The sequence below is a fragment of the Mytilus galloprovincialis genome, chromosome 5 (genome assembly GCF_965363235.1).
Source record: "Mytilus galloprovincialis chromosome 5, xbMytGall1.hap1.1, whole genome shotgun sequence".
Classification (NCBI taxonomy): Eukaryota; Metazoa; Mollusca; class Bivalvia; order Mytilida; family Mytilidae; genus Mytilus; species Mytilus galloprovincialis.
This window is the reverse complement of record NC_134842.1, coordinates 91,638,832-91,666,401: the sequence shown is the minus strand read 5'-3', so window position 1 is coordinate 91,666,401 and position 27,570 is coordinate 91,638,832. Positions and strand designations below refer to the sequence as shown.

The following is a 27,570-nucleotide window of genomic DNA, read 5'->3' as shown; positions in this document are numbered from 1 at the left end:
ACATGATTAAGTTTAGGTTTCTGACATAATTTTGAATAATTACAAAACGTATCAACTCAATATATTTCAGTTTTTGTTATTAGTGTATATTACGAATATGATTTCATAAATTTGAAACGTTAAAATGGTTACATACCAATATAAAGAACCGTTTATCATTTTTGAAAAAGACTTCCCATCATGATAGATTGATTAAGAAATGACCCAGAGTTATCGAATGATAATCACAGAGAGGGACTTACAAGCAATTTTTAATTGTAACTTAATTAACGTTAAAACAATTTTCCACTATAAACAAATGTTTCTTTATACAAATATAAGGACTTTGTTAGCTAAATCTACAAATTTTATTAGATATTATGAATTTTTATTACAATAGATTAATATGCTACATATTATCATATAACACGTGTTTCGTCAATCTTCTATAAGAAAAGAAACGTTATAGACGTTATTCTTACAACGATACAGACAGCTTTAAACGAAAAGTAAACACAAAGTTAAACTTCGTTTATGTCATGGTTGATTTTATTTGAGAGATTTGTTTTTTACAGCAAAATTGAAATTTGGATATAAAGAGAATAATTATGCTGATTATTGACATCATGTTACTAACCGGGATCATATATTGTAGTGTGTTTTATGAATACAAATCAGTGCTATTGAACATTTTCTCTGATAATAAACAATTATTGAGACATGTCAATTATATGTAAACAAGTCAATTATATGTTAACAAGTCAATAATATGCAATATCAGTTTCTAACAATGTGATCTTTTAAGTACCATTGCTTGATGCAGGACAAAATCAGAAGGAATCCTATAAATCTGTAGTAGAATTTATAGAACCATGTCAATGTTCCATCCATTTAATTCGAATTTTTAAAACAAACCACAAACACTTCTGAATTTAGCTGAAAGGCAAAACATAATTCTGTTTACAGGTACAACTGTAAACCTTTATATATATATCTATAAAATAATGTCCATAGTTTTGGAGGGCAAAATTAATGTCCTGTCGTGTTACAGGTAAGAAAGTGCAAACGTTATGTGTCCGATCCAATACACTAGTTAAAAAAAACTTATCTGTACTAAGTGTCTTTTTGTTTTTGGGATGTACAAGTTCCAAGCCACGTCCACTTTGTATTATCCTAGATGTGTTTCCATTTATATGCTTGAATAAGTATAAGAGAAAAATATTAAAATTATATTAAAATATGCATGAATCCCTTAAAAATAAGATAATACGAAATGGACTTATATGGTTGGAATGTCCAGTGGATGATCAGAGTTATCAATTGAAATACAATTTTCCCGATCATTGACTCATGTTTTGAACTTGGACTAAAGAGTTTCATTTTCGATGTCAGAATACAAATCAGTTTAATAACTTTATCTAAGATAATAAACAGCTATGTAGACAAGTGATCAATTTTATGCAATATCAGTTTTCAACAATGTGATTGGAAATCTATGGTAATTTTTTGTAATCTTGTCTTTCGTTTTTGCTAATGTGCTTTGGCTACATACCTTTTTGTTAGTCTTTGTTGATATTTGCTTGTTTTATAGAGGTGAAGATTATAACACAATATTGACTGCTGTACCCCTATTTTGTTTTTTACATTTTTACCTTTTATGTATGTTTGTTAAGTTTTTTTTACATTTTTACCTTTTATGTATGTTTGTTAAGTTCACACATTTTTGTCAAAACAAAGAAATTTTATGCGACTGTTATGCAAGTAAGAGGTTTAGCTTTCTATAAAACCAGGTTTATTCCAGCATCTTTTTACATAAAACAATGCCTGTACCAAGTCAGTTGTTATCCATTCGTTTGATGTGTTTGAGTTTTTGATTTTGACATTTGCTTGGAGACTTTCCGTTTATAATTTCCTCTGAATTCGGTTTTTTTTTATATTATTCTTCACAAGTAATTACTATTGTTCAGGAAGAGAAATCAACAGGAATCGTATGAATCTAATGGAGGATTTAAGGCAAGATTTGAATATTCTATCCATATAATTCTAAATTTACAAACCACCCACACTCCTTAATTTGCCGTAAAGGTAAAACAAAATTATGTTTACCGGTACATTTGTAAATAAACTCATCATAGATACAGGACTAAATTTAGTATATACGCCAGACGCACTATTCGTCTACAAAAGACTCATCAGTGACGCCCGAATCCATAAAAGTTCAAAAGGCCAAATAATGTACGAAGTTAAAGAGCATTGAGGACCAATTCCTAAACGTGTTGCCAAATACAGCTAACTTAAGGTTATCTATGCCAGAGGTAGAAAAGCCTTAGTATGTCAAAAAATTCAAAAATTTGTAAACAGTAAACTATTAAAAACGCAAATGTCCTGTCAATTAAGTTCAGGTGTATTCATCTTTACAGCGCTAATGTCCATAGTTTTTAGGGCGCAAATTTTATCTCGTGTAACAGGTAAAAAAGTGCAAATGTACTGTGTTTGATTTAATATACTAGTTAAATAATAAATATACAAGTACATGTGCCTGCAGGATTTTATTAGTTTTATCATTTTCATAAGGGACATTCATACAATTTATGTCATATTAAGTCGGATTATCACAGAAAGTCTGGAATAATATAAGAGAAAAACATATTACAATATGCATGAATCCATTAGAAAAAATATGATAAGAAATAGACTTGTATGGTTGGAATTCCCAGAGGATGATCAGAAGAATCAAATCAAAGTAAAACAAAATGTGTTTGATCATTACCAATTCATTATAAAAGGATCTATTAGCTAAACATTTTAGAAGACATATTTCACTTCGCTATGTCAGCAACATTTGGAGCCAAACTTAGAGATTTTGCTGGTTACACCAGCATCCATGGTTTTAGAAGAATAGCAGATTCTGTTTTTATCTTGAGAAAGGTGTTTTGGATATGTGCACTCTCAGCGTCATTTGGAATGTGTGTTTTTCAAGTCTACCGTTTGTCACTACAATTTATCAGGTAATGTAAAATATTGCATACATGAATATATTTCTTATAAAATTTTATTACTATGGATTCATTGATTTTCGTGGGTACCAATTTTCGTGGATTAATAAAGGAAAACTTACAATTTCCTAGATATTTTATTTCGTGGATTCGCCCAAGTCTGCACACATTCCTATAGGAAATTTCGATTCGTTGTACATTGAAATTCGTGGTTCCCTGTTTACAACGAAATCCACGAAAATTGATATCCAACCAACGAATGAAAATGAATCCACAGTAATAGTCCAAAGGGAATGGAATCAAAAGGTATTTTGATAAACATACACAGAGAAATGCATTGCTGACATCGACAACAGATAAATGTACCTTCACAGACTTTAACAAGCCAAATGCTAATTGTTGGATGAAACAATGTCAAGAATGTTTCCAATAAATACAATGTACTATAATATCAACAATAACTTTAAATTGAAATATTAGTCTAAACAATAGTTCCATAAAAATATAAAACCTGCTATATGATTGCTATTTTAAATCACAAATTTTGTATATCAAAAATACCCTATAATATAATAGAATTGCTCCATAGTCAATGAAAATCATGAGACAGTATATTATATAGTGCAAATCTTATTAAGTCAAACAAACTATTTATATATAGTGAAGATAATAGTAAACAAATTCTACTAGTGTTAAGAAATTCTTTGTTTTAAAGTAAGGCTGAACTATTCTGTTATAAGCACCATATGCAGGAGGACGCGAAATTTTAAGCTAAGAACATAACCTGAATATCCACCCTTAACATGCTTACGACGTGTAACGTACAATCACCCAAAACGTGTTTATTTTTTCGAAAAGTCCTTAAAGGTAAACCATTATAGGTCAAGGTACGACCTTTAACACGGAGCCTTGGCTCACACCGAACAGCAAGCTATAAAGGGTCCCAAAAATTAGTAATGTAAAACCATTCAAACGGAAAAACCAACGGTCTTATCTATATAAAAATGGGAAACACGTATGAACTACATATACTGTACATCAGATTCCTGACTTTCGACAGGTGCAAACATTTGCAGCGGGATTAAACGTTTTAATGGTACCAAACCTTCTCCTTTTCTGAAACAATAGTATAACATCACAACATAGACAAACACACTATAAAATATCAATGTTAAGGCTTAACGCAATAAAAAAAACGCAAAATAACACATAATGAACGATTACATTTGATCTTCGGTACCTGAATGCAAATTCATAGGGATAATTAATTAAGGTCAAAAACAGGTTTAAACAAAGTTAAAGTAAGATAACATTGTGAAATATTTAACAATTTATAGAAAATCATCACTTTTTAAAAAGCTGCGTCATATCTTACACAGGTAAATGAAAGTAATTTTGTCATTACGTATACTTGATCGTCTGTATGTATAAAATCTTTCATTCAGGAATACCAAGAAATTTCTTTGATATCAATAAAACTAATCTAACACTTGGTACATATATGGGGTGAATATCAACAATACAACTATACAATTAGAGCTAGATAAAACTTCTTGCAAGAACAGTATTTAATATAGCTGTAAATATGTTATATTTCTTTTTCAGTGAGGGTGTTAATACAAAAGTATCAGTCACCTACAAAGAACTTGAGTTTCCTGCAGTTACAATTTGTAATCTAAATCCTTTAAAGTTAAGCGATGTATTACAAAAACCAGAGCTCTTCCAAATATTAAATGAAACCGATAATGCTTTTGGAATAGGCATAGATTATCCTTATCCTAAGGTTAGTATGTGTAATTTGTTTCGATTTGCGTAAACACGAAATGAGAGTCTGAAACGGGTCCCAACATTTCTTTATTCTCTTATATAAGATAATATGTTTTACTCTTTATTTATTTTACCCATTGTTCTGTATTCTTTGCATGCGTATTGTTCTCTTTTCATTATTTTTATGGTTATTTGTCAACTACTTTTTATGACCTCTATTATCATGTACTTTCTGTTCGTTATTTTCTATTATGTCGACCCCAACCATACCCCATATATATAAACTATCAAAGGTACCAGGATTATAATCGAATACGCCAGACGCGCATTTCGTCTACGCAAGACTCATCAGTGACTCTCAGATCAAAATAGTTATAAAGCCAAACAAGTACAAAGGTGAATAGCATAGAGAACTCTAAATTCCAAAAAGTTGTGCCAAATAAGGCTAAGGTAATCTAGTCCTGGGATACGAAATATCCTTAGTTTTTCGAAAATATTTAAAGTTTTGTAAACAGGAAATTTATACAAATAACTATATAATTGACATTCATGTCAAGACTGAAGTGTTGACTACTGAGCTGGTGATACCCTCGGGAACGAAACGTCCACCAGCAGTGGCATCGACCCAGTGGTGTAAAAAGTTATCAAAGGTACCAGGATTATAATTTAATACGCCAGACGCGCATTTCGTCTACGCAAGACTCATCAGTGACTCTCAGATCAAAAAAGCCAAACAAGTACAAAGTTGAAGAGCATATAAACAAGGGTGAGTTTAATCCTACGATTAAACCATTATTGCGTTGGATAAAAAAAAATATACCGCAAAAATGGGGTGTAAAAAATGGTACACCATATCCGGATTTCGAGAATTAATTTCTTTTCAGTGATGTAAGGAATTAAAAAGGTATTTGGAAGGCCATATAATTTACCGCAATTTAGGATTGAACAGATTATATCAATCCGAATGCAAATAAAATATCGGGCAAATAAAATATCAACCCGAAGGCAAAAAAATATCAACCCGAAGGCTATTAAAATATCAACCCAAATGCATATAGAATACAAGCCCAAACGAAAAAAAAATGTTTACATGTATTAATTGAAAACAATGTTCAAACCTTTGATTGCTTTTGATAAACCCGCAATCTTTATGCATATGCAAGCAAAACAAATTTCTAGGAAGAAAGGTCTAAACACAGTGCAAACAAATTTTCGATGCTACATTTTTGTATGTTTGTACATAACGATCCGATGAAACTGCTAATCTTTACAGTTATTTTTTCAACTTTATTCAGCAATAAACAAAGCACAATTTCATGTGTTTACTAGTAACTAGGAACTATCAAACAAAAACAAAACTAACACAAACTTGAACCGAATTTCAAAAAGAATTCAATTCGTCAACAAAAGTTAAATCAAAATAAAATCTCCACATGTAAATGAGAATGAAGTTTAAATGATGCTGATTTATCTTTAATTCTGACTTGGTAGGATCATTTCCTTATGTAGAAAATGGATAAGTAATATAAATAAACAATTCAGAAAGACAAACTACCCATCATATTCTTCTATTTACACTTTAAAAGTTTAAATTATTTCAAACATGTACTCTTCCCCTAGCCTTTACTTGGACTGTTATAAATAATTGAAAAATTAATACAGCGTTTGCATTGATCATCTTTTTTTAATGTGTTTAAACTGAGAATCGACAAACAAAATGAACGCTAAATTAGACTTACTGTTCAAACACTTGAAAATCATAATTTTTTTTTTATAATTAAAATTTATAATTTTGTAGACTTCACTCCCGTATACTGTTCCATATGACACAGGTAAGTGAAGTAAAGGTAACATATGTACTTACCAATGTATTGAAAGAGGGCTTTTAAAGTCCAAATTCCACATTCAAGCGATGAAGACTACGATGATGATGATGATGATGATAATGAGGATGACGATGACAACCATCAATATCGTAGCAGCTACATAGATCTTCATAGGTTTACGTTGATTTTTGGCTATTTTCAGAAGCCAAAAATGTACACAACCCGATGATGATGATGATGATGATGATGATGATGATGATGATGATGATGATGATGATGATGATGATGATGATGATGATGATGAATAAACTTGTATTTAAAGTAACATTCACTCATGCTATAACTCGAGTTATTGCGATTTTGTTTTTGTTCTCCAATGCATTGTTGTGAAGTTTTCAAGAAAAGCATGTGCTGTCATGAATGCTGAATTTTATGGAGAAATAAAATTTGATGTTGTAATGCCTCACAACGGTTTAAAGCCAATCAAAAGTTACGGATTTTTAGTAAATAAACATGTTATGTAATTATGTTATTGTTTCTTTTTCGGTCATTATTAATTATAACTGTTTCGGGTTCTGAATTTTACGTCACATTGGGATGAATTACTTATCGTTTTTTAAAGGTGCTTCACCATTACATACAGCCAAAGAGGTGTTCCGGCTTAGAATGGGAAGCTACTCAAAGGATGAAATAATTAACATGAGTATTCCAATGCAAGATTTTATTTTATCGTGCAGATATCAAGGAGCTGTTTGTGAACCAACGTGAGTATCGAAGATTTCGAAACCTCTTTTAGAATTTCTCGCTATCTTAGGCCATGTCTCTCAGCTCTTAGACATAATTTTGCCATGTGACCCTGACGTCTTCAACGGTTTTATTTTCCATGGCTTACTTCTTAAAGTTAGAGGCTCCAATGAGCCTGTGTCCTCACCTGATATTTTTATTTAAATTGATGCATGAGATAATACAAACATTATAATTCTGTTTTAGAGATATAAGTCAATGCTTGAAAGCACTGAAAGGTAAAGATTGCTTTAATTGATCAGAGGGAGGAAAAATTCAACATTGCAATGTATAAAGCATTGATTGTAATGTATTCAACTATAATCATAGACAAATGAAAATAACTCCAATTCAAAAAATAATTCTAAAAATGACATCATTGATATTTTAGAACAAATATTAGATTCCTGTACCTTGCACTAAGTATGTAATATTCGTGAAAAGTATGCCATTATTCCGTAACATGAATACCTGATCATATATTTCATCCATAAATTTCTGGAAATGTTCATGGATATGATGTATAGAATGTTAAAATCAATGCACTATATTTAGTGTATATCAAAAGTAGTGATGATCCTTGGAAGATTTATATATCAAGTCAGTAGCATAGGGTGTGATTGCATTCCATGCAATCTTTACCCAAAAACTGAATTTTCCCTCTTTAATTGTTCTATTTTTAGTCATGGTCTGCAATGTTGGTTGGCAGGCAGGGTCATCGGACATCACTTTTTTTTTTTAATTAAATACCCTTATGATGATTGTGCCAAGTTTGGTTAAATTTGTCTCAGTTGTTTCTGGAGAAGACTGTTGTAAAAGATAACAAAAGTTTACAAAACGATTGTTAAATTTGACTTTAAAAGGCAATAACTCCTTATGGGGTCAATTGACCATTTTGGTCATGAGACTTATTTGTAGATCTTGCTGTGCTGAACATTATTGCTGTTTTTCTCTATCTATAACAAGATTTAATATTCAAGATAATAACCAAAAACTGCAAAATTACCTAAAAATTACTAATTCAGGGGCAGCAATCCAACAACAGCTTGTCTGATTTTTCTGGACAGATAGGACAGATAGATCTTAACCTGTTGAAATGGTTTTTTTTTAATGTCAAATTTGCTTTAAATGCTTTAGTTTCAGAGATATAAGCAAAAAAACTGCATTTTACCCCTATTTTCTATTTTTAGACATGACGGCAATGTTTTTGGCATGTCGGAACATCGGACATTTTTTTTAAAACTAGATACCCTAATAATGATTGTGACCAAGTTTGGTTTATTTGTCTCATTTCTTTCAGAGAAGAAGATTTTTGTAAAAGTTAATGACGGACGACGGACGACGGACGACAGACGCCAATTGATGAGAAAAGCTTACTTGACCTTTCAGGTCAGGTGACCTTAAAAAAACGGATCTTAGGATCAAATTATAAGAAATGACTGTAATAATCTTTCTGTTAATTCGAAATAACCTAAAAAAGATGTGGTGCATCACATTTTTATTTATTTATTCATATTAGACTGAACAAAACTAACAGTAATTCTTTAATTCAACATAAAAAAATATAATGATTATCTCGAATCTATCAATCTTAACGCTTTTTTTTTTTTAGAGAAATTACACAAATAAGAGATGAGAATTATGGAATGTGCTATATGTTTGAGCCTAAGGTACCCATTGCAAAATTGGCAGGACCTTTAATGGGTATGTACTTACTTGTTCTTGTTTGATTCAGGACCTTCAATGGATATGTACTTACTTGTTCTTGTGACCTTCAATGGGTATCTACTTTCTTGTTCTGTGTGACCTTCAATGGGTATGTACTTACTTGTTCTGTGTGACCTTCAACGGGTATGTACTTACATGTTCTGTGTGACCTTCAATGGGTATGTACTTACTTGTTCTGTGTGACCTTCAATGGGTATGTACTTACTTGTTCTGTGTGATCTTCAATGGGTATGCACTTACTTGTTCTGTGTGACCTTCAATGGGCATGTACTTGCTTGTTCTGAAGGACCTTCAATGGGTATGTACTTACATGTTCTGTGTGACCTTCAATGGGCATGTACTTACTTGTTCTGTGTGACTTTCAATGGGTATGTACTTACATGTTCTGTGTGACCTTCAATGGGTATGTACTTACTTGTTCTGTGTGACCTTCAATGGGTATGTACTTACATGTTCTGTGTGACCTTCAATGGGTATGTACTTACATGTTCTGTGTGACCTTCAATGGGTATGTACTTACTTGTTCTGTGTGACCTGCAATGGGTATGTACTTACTTGTTCTGTGTGACCTTCAATGGGTATGTACTTACATGTTCTTGTTTGATTTGTAATTGACAGTATCTAAAATTGATTTGTTTCACTTCAACTTAGTTCAATACTATTTAACTGGTATTCCTTAACCTTACAATTATTTTATTCCTAAACCATTGGTGGATCCAGGGGGTGTTCCGGGGGTTGGAACCCCCATTTTTGACCGATCAATGCATTTGAATGGGAGCATACAGCTGGAACCCAACCCCTCCCCCCTTTACTCTGGGTTGGGAACCCCCCTTTTTAAAATGGCTGTATCCGCCCCTGTTAACCTTACGATTTCTTTTACTCCTTAACCTTACGATTTATTATTCTTATTCCTTAAACCTTACAATTTCTTTTATTCCTTATTCTAATATGACGTGCTTCTTTGGCTTTGTGAATAAACCCATGCTCTAAATCCAATAAAAGGAGTGGGTTCAGTAAGACCCCTTTGTGCCCCAAAATATAGTAGTTTTAAAAAATTGTGTAAATGTAGTTTTTTATCTGTTTATTGGAAAGTATAATGCTTCTGCTACATAAACATGGGCTGTTTTTTTTGACAAATCAATGCACATATATCGGGTAGTAGCATCATTAAGCCATGGTTAATTACTGAAATATTCAAACTTTTAGCATTTTAATTACATTTTAGATGGTTTTCGTCTTAAATGAAAGTGGCCGCATTCGTGATCATTCATATTATTGAAGTGTAAGTTGTATTTGATGATAATACATAACATATATAAAGGTTGAGGATGAACACGGATGCAGCCACTTTCATTTTTGACAAAAAAAACATCTGAAAAGTGACGTTTTTTTTTTTTTTGCATATTTGATATATTTTTCATATTTCAGCTTGAATCGGAGCGATTTTAATGACTAAATCAGTTAAAATCCTTCACAAAAACTAATCGAATCAATTGAAATAAGACACTAAAATGTTTAAAAAGTGTTCAAAACCTTTCGTTAGATGAACCTGAAATTTGATGCGAAAATCGGCCCTTACCGGACCTACTCCTTTGTTTATTTATTTTATTCTATAATCTTACATTACTTTTTTTATTTCTCAATCTTACAATTTCTGTTATTCTTTAACCTTACATTTTCTTTTATTTTCTTGAACCCTACGTTTAATTTCTTTTATTCCCGTACCTTGTATTCTATTACCTTGTGAGCTTTCCATTTTCTTTTATAAACCTTATAATCTATTTTTATTTTTAACCATCATTTTCTTTGATTCATTAACCTTGAAATTTCTTTACTTATCAATCAATGTGAATATCATACATTCTATTTTATTCTTTATCCTCAGATTGTATTTTTTTTTTTTTTTTTTATTTTTTTTTTTTTTGTTTTTTTATTTTTTTTTGTTAACCGTATAACTTTTTATACGGTTAGCGAAAGATAATTGCTAATCTTAACAGGGTTATAGAAGTGTAAGCTTTTTGGCTCTCTAATACGACACTAACGTCTATACTAAAGACGTGTGTCTGCATAAAAGAATTCTCGTTTTTCTTTTTCTTTTTCATTCTTTTGGGTTTTTTTTCTATCATTAACGCGTATTTAAAAAAAAATAAGAGGCACAGAAACAGATTAATGAGAATGTGCAATTCGCCGTTTCAGAATCTAATGCATCCTGGGTAATATTTTCAAAAGTGTACACCAAAACGTCCTGATTGGTTAAAAATGTCATAAACAATGGAAATCTAACCAATGACGTGGCGTTATTTTCATTTTGGGGTACGGACAATGCAATCACCCATAGTCCTTTAGATTCTGAAACGGCCAATTCAAAATCAAAATGTTGTTTCAGATTGATATATCTAAGAATAAGATATGGCGCCGACAGAAAATTTCATCGTATTGACTTTATTTTATTAAAGGACTAGAATTTATTCTAAACGTACACCAAGAGGAATATATACCTATCATCACAGATTCATCTGGTATCAGAGTCGCAATCCATAACCGGAAGTATTTCCCAGATATTAGAGGAAGTGGAATATCCTTGGCAACATCAGTTGAGACAAACATTGCACTTACCCAGGTAAAAAAAAGAATTGCACCAAACTGCAAGATTTATATGTCTAGAATTCAGTCTATAAAAATTAAAGCCATATAATAAGTGGATTGGACAAAAAAGTATGAACTTTTTATTCATTTGTTTTTTTTTGTTTTTTTTTGGTTTTTTGAATGGGGTCGTCAAATCATTAATCATGAAATTTACATTGCCCCTCTGAGTGAATCGTGTCTTTCATCCATGATTTAAACTTGGAATTTTGGTTTATATTTTAATTTCAGTATACTAGTAGAGGTTTTTTAAACTAGATACCCTAATGATGATTGTGACAAAGTTTGCTTAAATTTGTCTCGTTTGTTTCAGAGGAGAAGATTTTTGTAAAAGTTAATGACGGACGACCAACGACGGACGTCAATTGATGTGAAAAGCTTACTTGACCTTTCAGGTTAGGTGAGCTTAAAAAAAACGGGTCTTAGAATCAAATTATAAGAAATGACTGTAATATTTTTTCTGTTAATTCGAAATAACCTAAAAAAAGATGTAGTGCATTATATGCATGTATCTTAATTAACTAATCTCTAATAATCATTGTATGCTTGTTCTGTATCTTCCTCCTTTAGTAGGAGCACCACCATGGGTATTGGTGTAAGGGGGAAGACATTTTATAAGTGTCACTGTATCGATACAGATTTAATGTGAGCATTTGCCTATCCAGTTTCCCAGTCTGGCCGTGACGGGTCTTACTACCAGACAGTTACCCTTCCCCAAAACAATAAGTACAATCATTATGTAAAAGTTTTTATGTTTTAAATTTTATTCACAGAGGTCATTCGTTCGACATCCGGGTTCTGATGGCTCTCGATGTGACATAGAGGATAACTGGATAACAATACTGGTATGTATCATTAACGTCAAACATAATTGTTTACAATTTGATTTTTTTTTCTAGAAAAAAATCTATTACATAGTAAGTATCGGTCAATAAGAAACACATCACATCGTTTTTTGTCCGTCAATATAGGATATCACAAACTATCCATTAAAATGTTGACGTTACAACAGTAAATGTGGGCGGATATATTTCAATTAGACCGCAACCAAACAACAAAACAACCACAAAAGAAATATAGAAATCAGCAGGCAGTTTTCAACAGAGAAAAATTGCCAATAAAGTATGTCAGGCTCTAAATCGGCTGAGGTAATTTTATATATCAGGGAGGTTTTTTTAATACTGCAAGCAACAAGACAAAATACACAAATATTCAGTCAAAGGATACTCGCAGCTACTGAAAGCTTGTTCTAAGGTGTTTATGAAGTCTGACAAGGGTTCGTGATTCTTAATAAAAATTAAAAGATCATGTCTTATCTCTAAAACCTATTGAAAGAAAACCAAGGAAAGTAACGGCAATCAAAGCCAAGATAAAATGAAATGACTACATCATTTTTGATTGATAACCTCTAAAAATAGGTCCATTTACCACAGTTGACATAATTCAATATTAACAATTATAATGTGAAAACCCGTTTGCAGTAAGATTGACACAACAAAGACAACAAAAGAGGTGATGGCTATATTGAACAAACCAAAAAAAATGAATTTTTATTACTTCAATTAACATTTTAAATTGATAACGACGATATTTTAAGGTGTGTATGGAACAATGCATAGGCATAAGGGTAGCAGATACATGTTATTGTCTTACTTCATGGTTACATGGAACCGATAAAGTTAATACGATGTGCAGTACACCTGAGGGTAAATATGAACTAATAGAGGTTTATGTCAAAGACATAGCACTTCTATGACAAAAACATCAAACACAAGACACATATAGTCGTCACACAAACACACAACAGGCAAGGCTTTTGTCATATTAAGCATTTATCTGACTGAAAAATGCGCATTAAGTCAAAGATTTTCTGACTATAAATTATTTTTTGATATTCATTTCTTAAATAACTTTTTTTTTAAGTTTACGCAAATTGAATTAGCTGCTTAAATAGTCTAAACTCATTGCTATTGAATTTTTTATATAACTTAGTTAATTTCGCGGAGAGAACTTCAATGTTAAATCTTTCCTTTTTATCAATCAAGACATTTTCAAACACTTGCGCATTATTGTTTAATTTTTCAATAATTCTATGTTGTTTATCAAAGTTTTCAATCCAATTGATTTTTTTTTTTTTTTTTTTTTACAAATTTACCTCTTATGAACGAAGAGGTTTCAAATAACATGCCGCCAATTCTTCTTGGTGTACACAACAATTACCGTTGTTATTATATCCAGCACAGTGTCCACAGCTATGGCTGTTTTCTCCGTCTTGATGCATTCGTCACAACTCGGCCGATTCCGTACCTTAGAAAGAGAGTAACCGATCAACCCGAGGATTGCCGATTGAGTCTTCATGAAATCAAAATTTATTTTTGTCTCCTTCTCCTTGTACTCAACAATGGCTGTTACTGTTATCTCCTTCGTGATGTAGTCGCACTATCTGGGCATGAATAAATAGTAGACTGTATAGGGTTCTGGATAGTTTTATTATTCAATGAAGCATCAAAAGAAAGCCTGTAATATAATATCACATTTAATAACAACGTACATAAATCAATTCTTTTAAAACATGTATTATATCAATCTGATAAATTTACGTAATATGTACATGTGTACATGTGTACTCAAAATAATTAACCAATTTACTGTAAAATACGTCACAGTTCATGAAATTACCAAAATGTGCAATTAACCTTATCTAATCAAAATATAACTTTCTGTGACATCCGAAACAGAATTTAACTTGTCAGAAAAGCAAAATAGAAACATAGTTTCTCATTTAACAAAACATTATAATATACGAATTAGCCGTTAAAACTATAAACAAACAGTCTAAGCAAAATAAGCATTAATTAAGCCAATACCAAAAAGCAGTTAACTAATAAAGCTAAGCTAAGCTAAACAAAGCAAAATAACTAAGCTAATAAAATAATAAGCAACTACAAATGAACACTCATTCTTACCTCGTATGAGGTACAAAGGTTATGCCTCTACGTATATCTACATCATATGCAGAACTCTGTCAAATACCTGTATAACAAATACTAAATTATAGTTACTATGCACAGACTTATAAAGTACTTAAAATCTATCTATCGGAGACAAAAATATTATAAAGACTCTGAAAAGTATTTATCAAGTTAACATTTTACTCATTTACTCTCGGACTCATTCTGCTCAAATATTCGGCATTCAATACGTTTATATTTACTCTATTTATTTCCAGGCTTAAATTATGTAACTCAAATGTAAATCAATAATGTGCCCGTTATAAAAGTTACGTTAACCTTTTAAATGATTTACAACATTCGCTCACCAATCACACGATACACATTCTTACTACGAAGTCATGCTAAAATAGAAAGTTACTCATGCGTGAAATACTGATTAACTCGGTAATAAAATTACAATGAAAATAAGATAAAGACAGAATATCTAAAGAGATAAGTGAGCAAACTGACCTGAAATAATCGTGGAATTCCTCCAATACAAATAGTACAAAATATGAAACAGCAAATAAAGTATATGAAACGTCTGTTCGGTTTGAACATCAATCCACAATTGAATATAGACTGAATAGAAATAAACCGCCAAAAGATATATAACCAATGAAATAGCAGAAAGTGTGCGGTCAAATCAAGCGTAAAACACTGACCATCAGAATAGTAGAAGTGAGTAACAATCAAGGCCAACCTTGTCAATCGTCAAAGTCCGTGAATATAAAATACGAATAGCACCACTCATAATTAATTACAATCCGTAATTAATCTATTTGAAAACGAAAACACAAATATGAATTAGGAATTAAATCATCTTTATTAAAAGCAAATTCAAATCGGAAATAAAATATACATTACAAAATCATAACGGTATTTATTCAATCGTAAATAAATACACGCTAGCACAGTGATACATCCGTCACAACTCGGCTGATTCCGTACCTTAGAAAGAGAGTAGCCGATCCACCCGAGGATTGCCGATTGAGTCTTGATGTACTCAGAATTTATTTTTGTCTCCATCTCGTTGTACTCAACAATGGCTGTTACTGTTATCTCCTTCGTGATGCATTCGTCACAACTCGGCCGATTCCGTACCTTAGAAAGAGAGTAGCCGATTCACACGAGGATTGCCGATTGAGTCTTGATGTACTCAAAATTTATTTTTGTCTCCATCTCGGTGTACTCAACTATGGCTGTCAGTATTATTTCCGTACAGAATGCTATTTGGAAACATTATTTTGCTACTAGTATTTCTTTATTTAATCTTTTAAAAGTAAGTTGGAATGGCTACATTATACATACACAAGTATGTTTAAAACGTTCCATGATTTTGTCACTTCCGGAACGACCTCCAAAGTAACAGATTATTCTGTCAATCTATTAATACTTTTTTTAATTATTAACCAATGTTTGTGAAATTAAAAGAACACATTGGCTTCATAATCTCAATATCATACAACTGTTGTGTTGCATTTCAGAAATATCCTGTATGAATATAGTTCAGAGTGATATAACAAGTGTTAGTGCCGAAGACTGTGATTGTAAAGTACCTTGTCGGTAATATATGTTAACTCCACACGCACAGGCATTTTGTATATAATATTTTCATATTTTAATAATTAGGAATACAAAAAAAAGAGGGTAAGAAGAATAATTGGGTGGTAAAATTTAAACAATACACGTACATTAAGAGGGTTTAAACGTTTTAATTGCCGCAAACTTTCCCCCAACCTGAAACAATAGTGTAACATCACCACATAGACAGACACACTTTAAAATACTAATTGAAATGGCTACTACAATCAAAAGACACATTATGCTTTGTCTATTTTCGTCTATTCCATATTTGTTTCGCCCTTTATTCATTAAAAAGAAGAATATGCATACATGTTCATTCCATTGCATCAAATATTCAATGAAAAATGAAAAATGTTCTGCAAGGATTTGCATTGCACGTTTTTGTTGCATACACCTCCACAAATAAAGATAAAAACCAACTCACGTTCAGTACTGATTTTCTTTATTATTTTAGAGAGGTAACCTACAATAAGGAAGTTTCTACAACTGCATACCCAGCAGTCAACCAACAAGAGGTTCTTGAAGTCATTTCAAACACAGACAGTGCTTCATTTGGCGCATTAAAGTAGGTTTTAAACAAACAGAAGCTTACCATTAATAAAGGTGTTCTAGAAATAGTTCTGAACAGACAGCGCTTCATTTGGCGCATTACGGTAGGTTCTGGAAGTTATTCAAAACACAGACAGCGCTTCATTTGGCGCATTACTGTAGGTTTTAAACAAATAGAAGCATACCATTAATAAAGGTGTTGGAAAGTTTTGAACACAGACAGCGCTTTGTTTGGTGCATTACGGTAGGTTCTGGAAGTTTTAAACAGACAGCATTCCATTTGGCGCATTACGGTAGGTTCCGGAAGTTTTAAACAGACAGCATTCCATTTGGCGCATTACGGTAGGTTCCGGAAGTTTTAAACAGACAGCATTCCATTTGGCGCATTACGGTAGGTTCTGGAAGTTTTAAACCGACAGCATTCCATTTGGCGCATTACGGTAGGTTCTGGAAGTTTTAAACAGACAGCATTTCATTTGGCGCATTACGGTAGGTTTTGAACAAACAGAAGCTAACACTTAAGGTGTCATTTTTTCGGCATGGTATTATGATTATAGCTCAATAAAAATACAAGGATATAAGGTAAGATTTTTGATTAAAAATATACTAGAACACACCCGCGAAATCGCGGGCATTTAGAGCGTGGTTGAAAGTATGTAAAGTGTTGTAGGAAGAATTTTGTAAAATATTTAATGACTTGAGAATTTTAGGAAAAGTATCAAAAGTCATAGGTACTTGGGGACAGGAAAAAGTATTTTGTATCCCTCCTCCTATTTCCAAAATTCCCAATTTTTGGTTTTTCTATTTATTTCATTATGAACATACATTTAGTATATTATGAACATTCAAGGCAGGAGCCTGTAATTCTGTGGTTGTCGTTTGTTTATGTGTTATATATTTGTTTTTTGTACACACATAAGGCCGTTAGTTTTCTCATAAGGCTGAGTCATTTGAATTGTTTTACATTGTCATTTCGTGGCCTTTTATATCTGACTATGGGTATTGACTTTGCTCATTGTTGAAGGCCGTAAGGTGACCTAAAGTTGTTAATTTCGGTGTCATTTTGGTCTCTTATGGAGAGCTGTCTCATTGGCAATCATACCACATCTTTTTTTTTTGTAATCAGTGAATTTATGTAAAGGATTTAAAGACTGGAGAATTTCAGAAAAAGGTATCAAAAGTCATAGGTACTTTGGGACAGGACAATTGTTTTTCTAGCCCGGCTCCTCCTTTTCCCCCAAAAAATGTTCTCTATTAATTACCCAAAATGAGGTTTTCTCGTTTAATAGTATTGATAACACATGGATAATTTTAGCGCTTAACTGTATATTATGAACATTCATAAAGGGTGGTGGTGGTGTCGTAGGGTTCCTGATCCCGACATCCCGGTCTTACATGTACAAACATGAAATCCCGAGGTCCCGAATTTAATAAGAATTAAATATCCCGTCATCCCGAAATTCCGATCTTAAAAGCACCCGATCCCGACGTCCCGAAAAGGTCCTGCCCCCCCTCTCATTAATTACTATAAAGTGTATTTTGTTTTTACTTTTAATTCTCAGTTTAATAATCGATCCACGGCGGTCATTGATATATTATACAGACCATCCGATCCCGACGTGCCGAAAAGGTCCTGCCCCCCCCCTCTCATTCATTACTATAAAGTGTATTTTGTTTTTACATTTAATTCTCAGTTTAATAATCGATCCACGGCGGTCATTGATATATTATACAGACCATCTCTATCTAATAAACTCTGTGACTGCCGTGGATAGTTAACTTGAAAATGATATCAGACAGAAAATACTCTTTATTCGTAGTATATGTATGTCAAAGGTATACAGAAAAACGCAAACCGGAAGTCTAATATGACTTAAAATTTCGTCCAATGACGGAAACATATCCGGACGCCTTTTTTCTCGTTTTTCTTCCAAAATAAATCAATCTGAATAACCATATGAATGGATGACAAATATGACTATCCACTGTACCGATAGGACATAGATACATGACGATTGATTTATTGTGGAAGGAAGAGAAGCGACACCCACAATGAGGTCTTCTCGTTTAATAGTATAGATAAACCAGAATGGACGTCAAGTTGGTTACCTATTCCCTATTCCCTATTCATTACCTATTCCCTATTCCCTATTCGTTACCTATTCGTTACCTATTCCCTATTCCCTATTCGTTACCTATTCGTTACCTATTTCCTATTCCCTATTCGTTACCTATTCTTACATATTCCCTATTCCCTATTCGTAACCTATTCGTTACCTATTCCCTATTCCCTATTCGTTACCTATTCGTTACCTATTCCCTATTCCCTATTCGTTACCTATTCGTTACTTATTCCCTATTCCTTATTCGTTACTTATTCGATTTTTAATAATCTTCCCCCTTTTTAATTAAGTCTCCCAAACAAAGTTTGGAGACATATTGTTTTTGCTCAGTTCTTATTATTTTTAGTATTCTTCTTCCTCTTCTACCTCTTCTTCTTCCGCCACTTTAAAAATGAACTTGTCCGCAGCATTTCTCCAAAACTACTTGTCAGATTTACTTAGGGTTTCATAAAATGTTAGACTAATATGTCTAGGTGAGCCATCAATCGTTCATTTGTGCATTGGGGTCTATTAATGGGTATTTTGGGGGGGGGGGGCAGAATGAAGGGAGGGGTTTACTATAGAACCTTATGGGATTTTATTTTCTAAAATTTTCAAATGAATATAACTTGAAAACTGTAAGTGATAGATACATGCAGTTTTCAGAAATGATTAAAGGACAATAAAACAAATCACATGAAATATAGGGGAGTCCCTGGGGGGTCATCCCTACCCCCTTCAATTCGAGAATATGCTTTTAACTTGTAAACGGTCCAGATCCCCACCCCTAAACCATATATATTCTTGTATGGGACAATAAAACTAATCAAATGAAATTAAATAAAAGTTCCTGGGGGTCACCCCCACCCCGTTCAATTTGAGAATGTACTATTATCTTGTAAACCGTTCAGATCCCCACCCCTAAACCATATATATTCTTGAATAGGACGATAAAACAAATCAAATGAAATTAAATGGAAGTCCCCGGGGGTCATCCCCACCCCGTTCAATTTTAGAATGTGCTTTTATCTTGTAGACGGTCCAGATCCCCACCCCTAAACCATATATATTCTTGTATGGGACAATAAAACTAATCAAATGAAATTAAATGGAAGTTCCTGGGGGTCACCCCCACCCCGTTCAATTTGAGAATGTACTATTATCTTGTAAATGGTCCAGATCCCCACCCCTAAACCATATATTTTCTTGTAGTGGACAATAAAACAAATGAAATGAAATAAAAGGAAAGTCCCTAGGGGGTCACCCCACCCCCTCTTGTTTGAAAACTTATAAACGGTCAACATCCCCACCCCTAAACTATATATATTCTTGTAAGGGACAATAAAACTAATCAAATGAAATTAAATGGAAGTTCCTGGGGGGTCACCCCCACCCCGTTCAATTTGAGAATGTACTATTATCTTGTAAATGGTCCAGATCCCCACCCCTAAACCATATATATTCTTGTAGGGGACAATAAAACAAATAAAATGAGATAAAAGGGAAGTCCTGAGGGGGTCATCCCACCCCCTCTTGTTTGAAAACTTGTAAACGGTCAACATCCCCACCCCTAAACCATATATATTCTTGTAGGGGACAATAAAACAAATAAAATGAAATGTAGGTAAAGTCCCTGGGGGTCACCACCACCCCCTCCTGTTTGAATACTTGTAAATGGTGGAGATCCCCACCAGTAAGCCAGATATATTCTTGTATGGGACAAAAAATCCAATCAAATGAACATGGGACCATATGAATTGCGAGTTATGGGAGCTTTGTTTGGGAGACTTCGTAACAGCATCCTGTTACAATTACTTCTTGTTGTTTATACTCTTATATCTGGTAATAGTTCTAAATTTGTTGAGGTAAAATGATCTTTTTATGACCTATTTATATGTGTTTGTGCTCAACCGATCTTTTTACTTTATGTTCGATACTCATTTGTTCCTTATTTGATTTTTATACGTTCTACCTTTTAACTGCTTTATGTCCGTATGTTTGAAGATGGATCTTGGTTCGAAGGGATGAAATCACCGTGTTAGCGCTTGCATAAAAAAAAAAAGATGTGGTATGATTGCCAACGAGACAACAACCTACAATAGACCAAAATGACACAGAAACTATCAACTATAGGTCAATGTACGGCCTTCAACAATGAGCATAGCCCAAACCGTGTAGTCACCTATAAAAGGCCCAGATATGACAATTTCAAACAATTCAAACAACAAAACTAACGGCCGTATTTCATATACAAAAAAATAAACGGAAAACAAATATGTAGCACAAAAACAAACGATAACTACTTAATTTCAGGCTCTTGTCTAGGGACAGGCACATACTAACATAATGTGGTGGGGTTAAAAATGTTAGCAGGGTGTACATCGTTTCGGAGCATGCTATTACCTTGTTTAATTCGTTCCATCACTCGCTTATAATTCGCTTATGATACGTGTATCATACGTTGCACCTTTTAAAACATGATGTTCAATTGTTTTGTTGTCTCTGGTGGTAGATTTGGGTTCTTAGAGGTGATATAACTCTATAAGCGCATATGTACCCGTTCCAGTGCTCGGATAATACCCTGTTAAATATTCGTAACTTATTCGCTTTTAACACGTTTGTTGTACGTTGCACCTTTTAGAAAAGGATTTTCAATTGTGTTCATATCTCTGGTGGTAATAATGTGTTCTTATAGATGAAATATCCCTATTAGCGCGTATGTACCCGTTCCAGCGCTCGGATAATACCCTGTTACTTATTAGTTCCTTATTCGCTTTTAATGCGCGGGGTAAGTATACGTTGCACCTTGAAATAAATCGTTTTTTAATTGTGTTCATGTCTCTGGTGGTAATAATGTGTTCTTAGAGACGAAATGACCCTATTAGAGCGCATGTACCCGTTCCAGCGCTCGGTTAATACCCTGTTACCTATTCGTTACCTATTCACTTATAATACGTTTGTTGTGCGTTGCACCTTTTAGAAAAGGATTTTCACTTGTGTTCATGTCTCTGGTGGTAACAATGTGTAATTAGAGATGAAATGACCCTATTAGCGTGCATGTACCCGTTCCAGCGCTCGGTTAATACCCTGTTACCTATTCGTTACCTATTCGTTACCTATTCACTTATAATACGTTTGTTGTACGTTGCACCTTTTGGAAAAGGATTTTCAATTGTGTCCATGTCTCTGGTGGTAACAATGTGTTCTTAGAGATGAAATGACCCTATTAGCGCATGTACCCGTTCCAGCGCTCGGTTAATACCCTGTTACCTATTCGTTACCTATTCGTTACCTATTCGTTTATAATACGTTTGTTGTACGTTGCACCTTTTAGAAAAGGATTTTTAATTGTGTTCATGTCTCTGGTGGTAACAATGTGTTCTTAGAGATGAAATGACCCTATTAGCGCATATGTACCCGTTCCAGCGCTCGGTTAATACCCTGTTACCTATTCGTTACCTATTCGTTACCTGTTCACTTATAATACGTTTGTTGTACGTTGCACCTTTTAGAAAGGGATTTTCAATTGTGTCCATGTCTCTGGTGGTAACAATGTGTTCTTAGAGATTAAATGACCCTATTGGCGCGCATGTACCCGCTCCAGCGCTCGGTTAATACCCTGTTACCTATTCGTTACCTATTCGTTACTTATTCGCTTTTAATACGTTTGTTGTATGTTGCACCTTTTAGAAAATGATTTTTAATTGTTTTCATATCCCTGGTGGTAATAATGTGTTCTTATAGATGAAATACCCCTATTTGCGCGTATGTACCCGTTCCAGCGCTCGGATACTACCCGGTTACTTATTCGATACTTATTCGCTTTAAATGCGCAGGGTATACGTTGCACCTTGAAATAAATTGTTTTTTAATTGTGTTCATGTCTCTGGTGGTAACAATGTGTTCTTAGAGATGAAATGACCCTATTAGCGCGCATGTACCCGTTCCAGCGCTTGGTTAATACCCTGTTACCTATTCGTTACCTATTCGTTACTTATTCGCTTATAATACGTTTGTTGTACGTTGCACCTTTTAGAAAAAGATTTTCATTTGTGTTCATGTCTCTGGTGGTAACAATGTGTTCTTAGAGATGAAATAACCCTTTTAGCGCGTATGTACCCGTTCCAGCGCTCGGCTAATACCTTGTTACCTATTCGTTACTTCTTATTTCAAGGTGCAACGCATAGCACGCGTATTTAAAGCGAATAAGGAACGAATAAGTAACAGGGTATCAGTCGAGCGCTGAAACGGGTACATATGTTCGATTAAGGTTATTTCACCTCTAAGAACCGACAGTTACCACCAGAGACACAAAAATATTTCTTTTTAAAGTGCAACGCATTACACACGTTTTAAAAGCGAATAAGGAACGAATAAGTAACAGGGTATCACTGAGCGGTGAAATGGGTACATATGCGCTAATAGAGTTTTTTCAACTCAGATCAGAGAACACATAATTACCACCAGAGACGTGAAAGCAATCGATAATCGATTTATTTCAAGGTGCAACGTATACCACGCGTATTTAAAGCGAATAAGGAACGAATAAGTAACAGGGTATCAGTCGAGCGCTGAAACGGGTACATATGTTCTATTAGGGTTATTTCACCTCGAAAAACCGACAGTTACCACCAAAGACACAAACATATTTCTTTTTTTAAAGTGCAACGCATAACACACGTTTTATTTTTTAATTTAAACATATTTATTTATAGTGGATTGGGAAACAAGTTTTGCAACCTATATTTACCCCTTTCCACTTTTCGGGTGCGAGTGCTGCCTTGTAGCGGCATCAGCCTACTCTTTTTCGAAATCTACAAGGGTGTCTTCAACGTGCAAGAGATATGGCTCTCTCTTAACACGGGTCAGCCATTTATCGTCCCCTTCCGACGGACTATCATCGTTTCCTGAAGACCATAGTCGCAAATGGTGTCAAGGGAGAGACGACAATTGAGTTCCTGAAATTTTCATCCCGAACGGGAATCGAACCAGGAACCATTGTGTTAGTAGTCCGATGCACTAACCACTACAACACGTTTTATAAGCGAAAAAGAAACGAATAAGTAACAGGGTATCAGTGTTGTGCTGAAACGGGTACATATGCGCTAATAGGTTTTTTTTCACTTCAGAGAACACACAATTACCGCCAGAGACATGAAAGCAATAGATAATCGATTTATTCCAAGGTGCAACGTATACCACGCGTATTACAAGCGAATAAGGAACGAATAAGTAACAGGGTATCAGTCGAGCGCTGAAACGGGTACATATGTTCTATTAGGGTTATTTCACCTCTAAGAACCGACAGTTACCACCAGAGACACAAAAATATTTCTTTTTTTAAAGTGCAACGCATAACACACGTTTTAAAAGCGAATAAGGAACGAATAAGTAACAGGGTATCAGTGTAGCGGTGAAATGGGTACATATGTGCTAATAGGTTTTTTTCAACTCAGAGAACATATAATTACCACCAGAGACATGAAAGCAATCGATAATCGTTTTATTTCAAGGTGCAACGTATACCACGCGTATTGAAAGCGATAAAGGAACGAATAAGTTACAGGGTATAAACCGAGCGCTGGAACGGGTACATACACGTTAATAGGGTTATTTCATCTCCAAGAACACATAGTTACCGCCCGAGACAAGAACACAATTGAAAATCATTTTCTAAAATGTTCATTTTTATACAAGCGCTAAAAGGTGATTTCACCTCTTCGAACCAAGAACCAGATCTTCAAACATACGAATATAAAACATTTAAAAGGTATAACGTATAAAAATCAAATAATAAACAAATAAGTATCTAACTTAAAGCAACAGGATCGGTTGAGCACAAACACATATAAATAGGTCATAAGAAGGTCATTTTACCTCAACAAATTTAGATCTATAAGAAGAGATAAGAATATAAACAAGAGTGCACACGCTGAAATGTCTCGCCTTCTTTACTAATCATTGATATTATGTTGATAGTCTTAAGTATAAAGCCTTATAACAACTGTCAAATAACTTAACATTCACCAAGATAACAAAAACCAAATTGAATGAACCATGAAAATGAGGTCAAGGTCAGATGAAACATGCCAGACAGACATGTACAGCTAACAATGCTTTCATACAACAAATATAGTTGACCTCTTACTTATAGTTTAAGAAAAATAGACCAAACACAAAAACCTAACACTGAGCAATGAACCGTGAAAATGAGGTCGAGGTCAAATAAAACCTGCGCGACTGACATACAGATCATATAATATTTCCATACACCACATATAGTTGACTTATAGCATATAGTATTATATAAAAAGACCAAAACTCAAAAACTTAACTTTGACCACTCAACCATGAAAATGAGGTCAAGGTCAGATGACATCTGCACGCTAGACATGTACACCTTACAATCATTCCATACAACAAATATAGTAGATCTATTATGTAAAGTATGAGAAAAAGAGACCAAAACACAAAAACTTAACTATAACCACTGAACCATGAAAATAAGGTCAAGGTCAGATGACATCTGCCAGTTGGACATGGACACCTTACAGTCCTTCCATACACCGAATATACTTGCCCTATTGCTTATAGTATCTGAGATATGGACTTGACCACCAAAACCTAACCTTGTTCACTGATCCATGAAATGAGGTCGAGGTTAAGTGAAAACTGTCTGACGGGCATGAGGACCTTACAATGTACGCACATACCAAATATAATTATCCTATTACTTAAAATAAGACAGAATTCAACATTACAAAAAATCTTAACTTTATTTTCAAGTGGTCACTGAACCATGAAAATGAGGTCAAGGACATTTGACATGTGACTGACAGAAACTTCGTAACATGAGGCATCCATATACAAAGTATGAAGCATCCAGTTCTTCCACCTTCTAAAATATAAAGTTTTTAAAAAGTTAGCTAACACCGCCGCCGCCGTAGCCGCCGTAGCCGCCGCCGCCGGATCACTATCCCTATGTCGAGCTTTCTGCAACAAAAGTTGCTGGCTCGACAAAAATTAAAAAGGGTGAGGATATCAAAAATTGAATAAGTAACGAATAAGGAATAAGTAACGAATCGGTAACGAATAGGGAATAGAGAATAAATAACGAAAAGGTAACGCATAAGGAATAGTGAATAAGTAACGAATAGGTAACAAATAGGGAATAGAGAATAAGTTACGAATAGCTAACGCATAGGGAATAGGGAATAAGTAACGAATAGGTAACAAATAAGTAACAGGGTATTAACCGAGCGCTGGAACGGGTACATGCGCGCTAATAGGGTCATTTAATCTCTAAGAACACATTGTTACCACCAGAGACATGGACATAATTGAAAATCCCTTTCTAAAAGGTGCAACGTACAACAAACGTATTATAAGTGAATAGGTAACGAATAGGTAACGAATAGGTAACAGGGTATTAACCGAGCGCTGGAGCGGGTACATGCCCGCTAATAGGGTCATTTCATCTCTAATTACACATTGTTACCACCAGAGACATGAACACAAGTGAAAATCCTTTTCTAAAAGGTGCAACGTACAACAAACGTAATTAAAGCGAATAAGTAACGAATAGGTAACGAATAGGTAACAGGGTATTAACCGAGCCCTGGAACGGGTACATATGCGCTAATAGGGTCATTTCATCTCTAAGAACACATTGTTACCACCAGACACATGAACACAATTGAAAATCCTTTTCTAAAAGGTGCAACGTACAACAAACGTATTATAAGTGAATAGGTAACGAATAGGTAACGAATAGGTAACAGGGTATTAACCGAGCGCTGGAACGGGTACATGCGCGCTAATAGGGTCATTTCATCTCTAAGAACACATTGTTACCACTAGAGACATGAACACAATTGAAAATCCTTTTCTAAAAGGTGCAACGTACAACAAACGTATTATAAGTGAATAGGTAACGAATAGGTAACAGGGTATTAACCGAGCGCTGGAACGGGTACATGCGCTCTAATAGGGTCATTTCGTCTCTAAGAACACATTGTTACCACCAGAGACATGAACACAATTAAAAAACGATTTATTTCAAGGTGCAACGTATACTTACCCCGCGCATTAAAAGCGAATAAGGAACGAATAAGTAACAGGGTACTATCCGAGCACTGGAACGAGTACATACGCGCTAATAGGGATAATTCATCTCTAAGAACACATTGTTACCACCAGAGACACGAACACAATTAAAAAACGATTTATTTCAAGGTGCAACGTATACCCTGCGCATTAAAAGCGAATAAGGAACGAATAAGTAATCGGATATTATCCGAGCGCTGGAACGGGTAATATGCGCTAATAGGGTCATTTCATCTCTAAGAACACATTGTTACCACCAGAGACATGAACACAATTGAAAATCCTTTTCTAAAAGGTGCAACGTACAACAAACGTATTATAAGTGAATAGGTAACGAATAGGTAACGAATAGGTAACAGGGTATTAACCGAGCGCTGGAACGGGTACATGCGCTCTAATAGGGTCATTTCGTCTCTAAGAACACATTGTTACCACCAGAGACATGAACACAATTAAAAAACGATTTATTTCAAGGTGCAACGTATACTTACCCCGCGCATTAAAAGCGAAT

The 27,570-nt window shown here is 34.0% G+C and overlaps 2 protein-coding genes and 1 long non-coding RNA gene across 3 annotated transcripts in view; all 3 read left to right on the top strand.

Moving 5' to 3' along the window:
* Positions 1–2,698: 2,698 nt before the first annotated feature.
* On the top strand, positions 2,699–7,336 carry LOC143074198 (degenerin deg-1-like). The gene is made up of 4 exons (XM_076249747.1): positions 2,699–2,987; positions 4,581–4,758; positions 6,541–6,574; positions 7,191–7,336. Exons 1-4 carry the CDS (start codon positions 2,809–2,811, stop codon positions 7,334–7,336), a joined length of 537 nt encoding a protein of 178 aa, XP_076105862.1. The 5' UTR covers positions 2,699–2,808.
* Positions 7,337–8,956: 1,620 nt separating this feature from the next.
* LOC143076706 (uncharacterized) lies at positions 8,957–13,422 on the top strand. Its single transcript, XR_012978760.1, has 4 exons — positions 8,957–9,055; positions 11,536–11,699; positions 12,496–12,567; positions 13,320–13,422. It is a non-coding gene; the product is annotated as an uncharacterized LOC143076706 (long non-coding RNA).
* A 2,785-nt stretch (positions 13,423–16,207) lies between these two features.
* The window catches only part of LOC143074832 (degenerin-like protein asic-2), a 162,686-nt gene continuing 151,323 nt past the window's right edge, over positions 16,208–27,570 (top strand). The window contains exons 1-2 of the mRNA XM_076250081.1: positions 16,208–16,281; positions 16,757–16,867. Coding sequence (XP_076106196.1) covers positions 16,214–16,281; positions 16,757–16,867 — 179 coding nt within the window. The 5' untranslated portion in view covers positions 16,208–16,213. The remainder of the gene's footprint in view (positions 16,282–16,756; positions 16,868–27,570) is intronic.

Bases quoted from the DNA above. Each gene is read 5' to 3' on its own strand.
- LOC143074198 (XM_076249747.1), top strand. From the start codon at position 2,809: ATGTCAGCAACATTTGGAGCCAAACTTAGAGATTTTGCTGGTTACACC. The intron at 4,759-6,540 runs GTTAGTATGTGT...ATAATTTTGTAG, and splicing joins TAGATTATCCTTATCCTAAG to ACTTCACTCCCGTATACTGT. The intron at 6,575-7,190 runs GTAAGTGAAGTA...CGTTTTTTAAAG, and splicing joins TACTGTTCCATATGACACAG to GTGCTTCACCATTACATACA.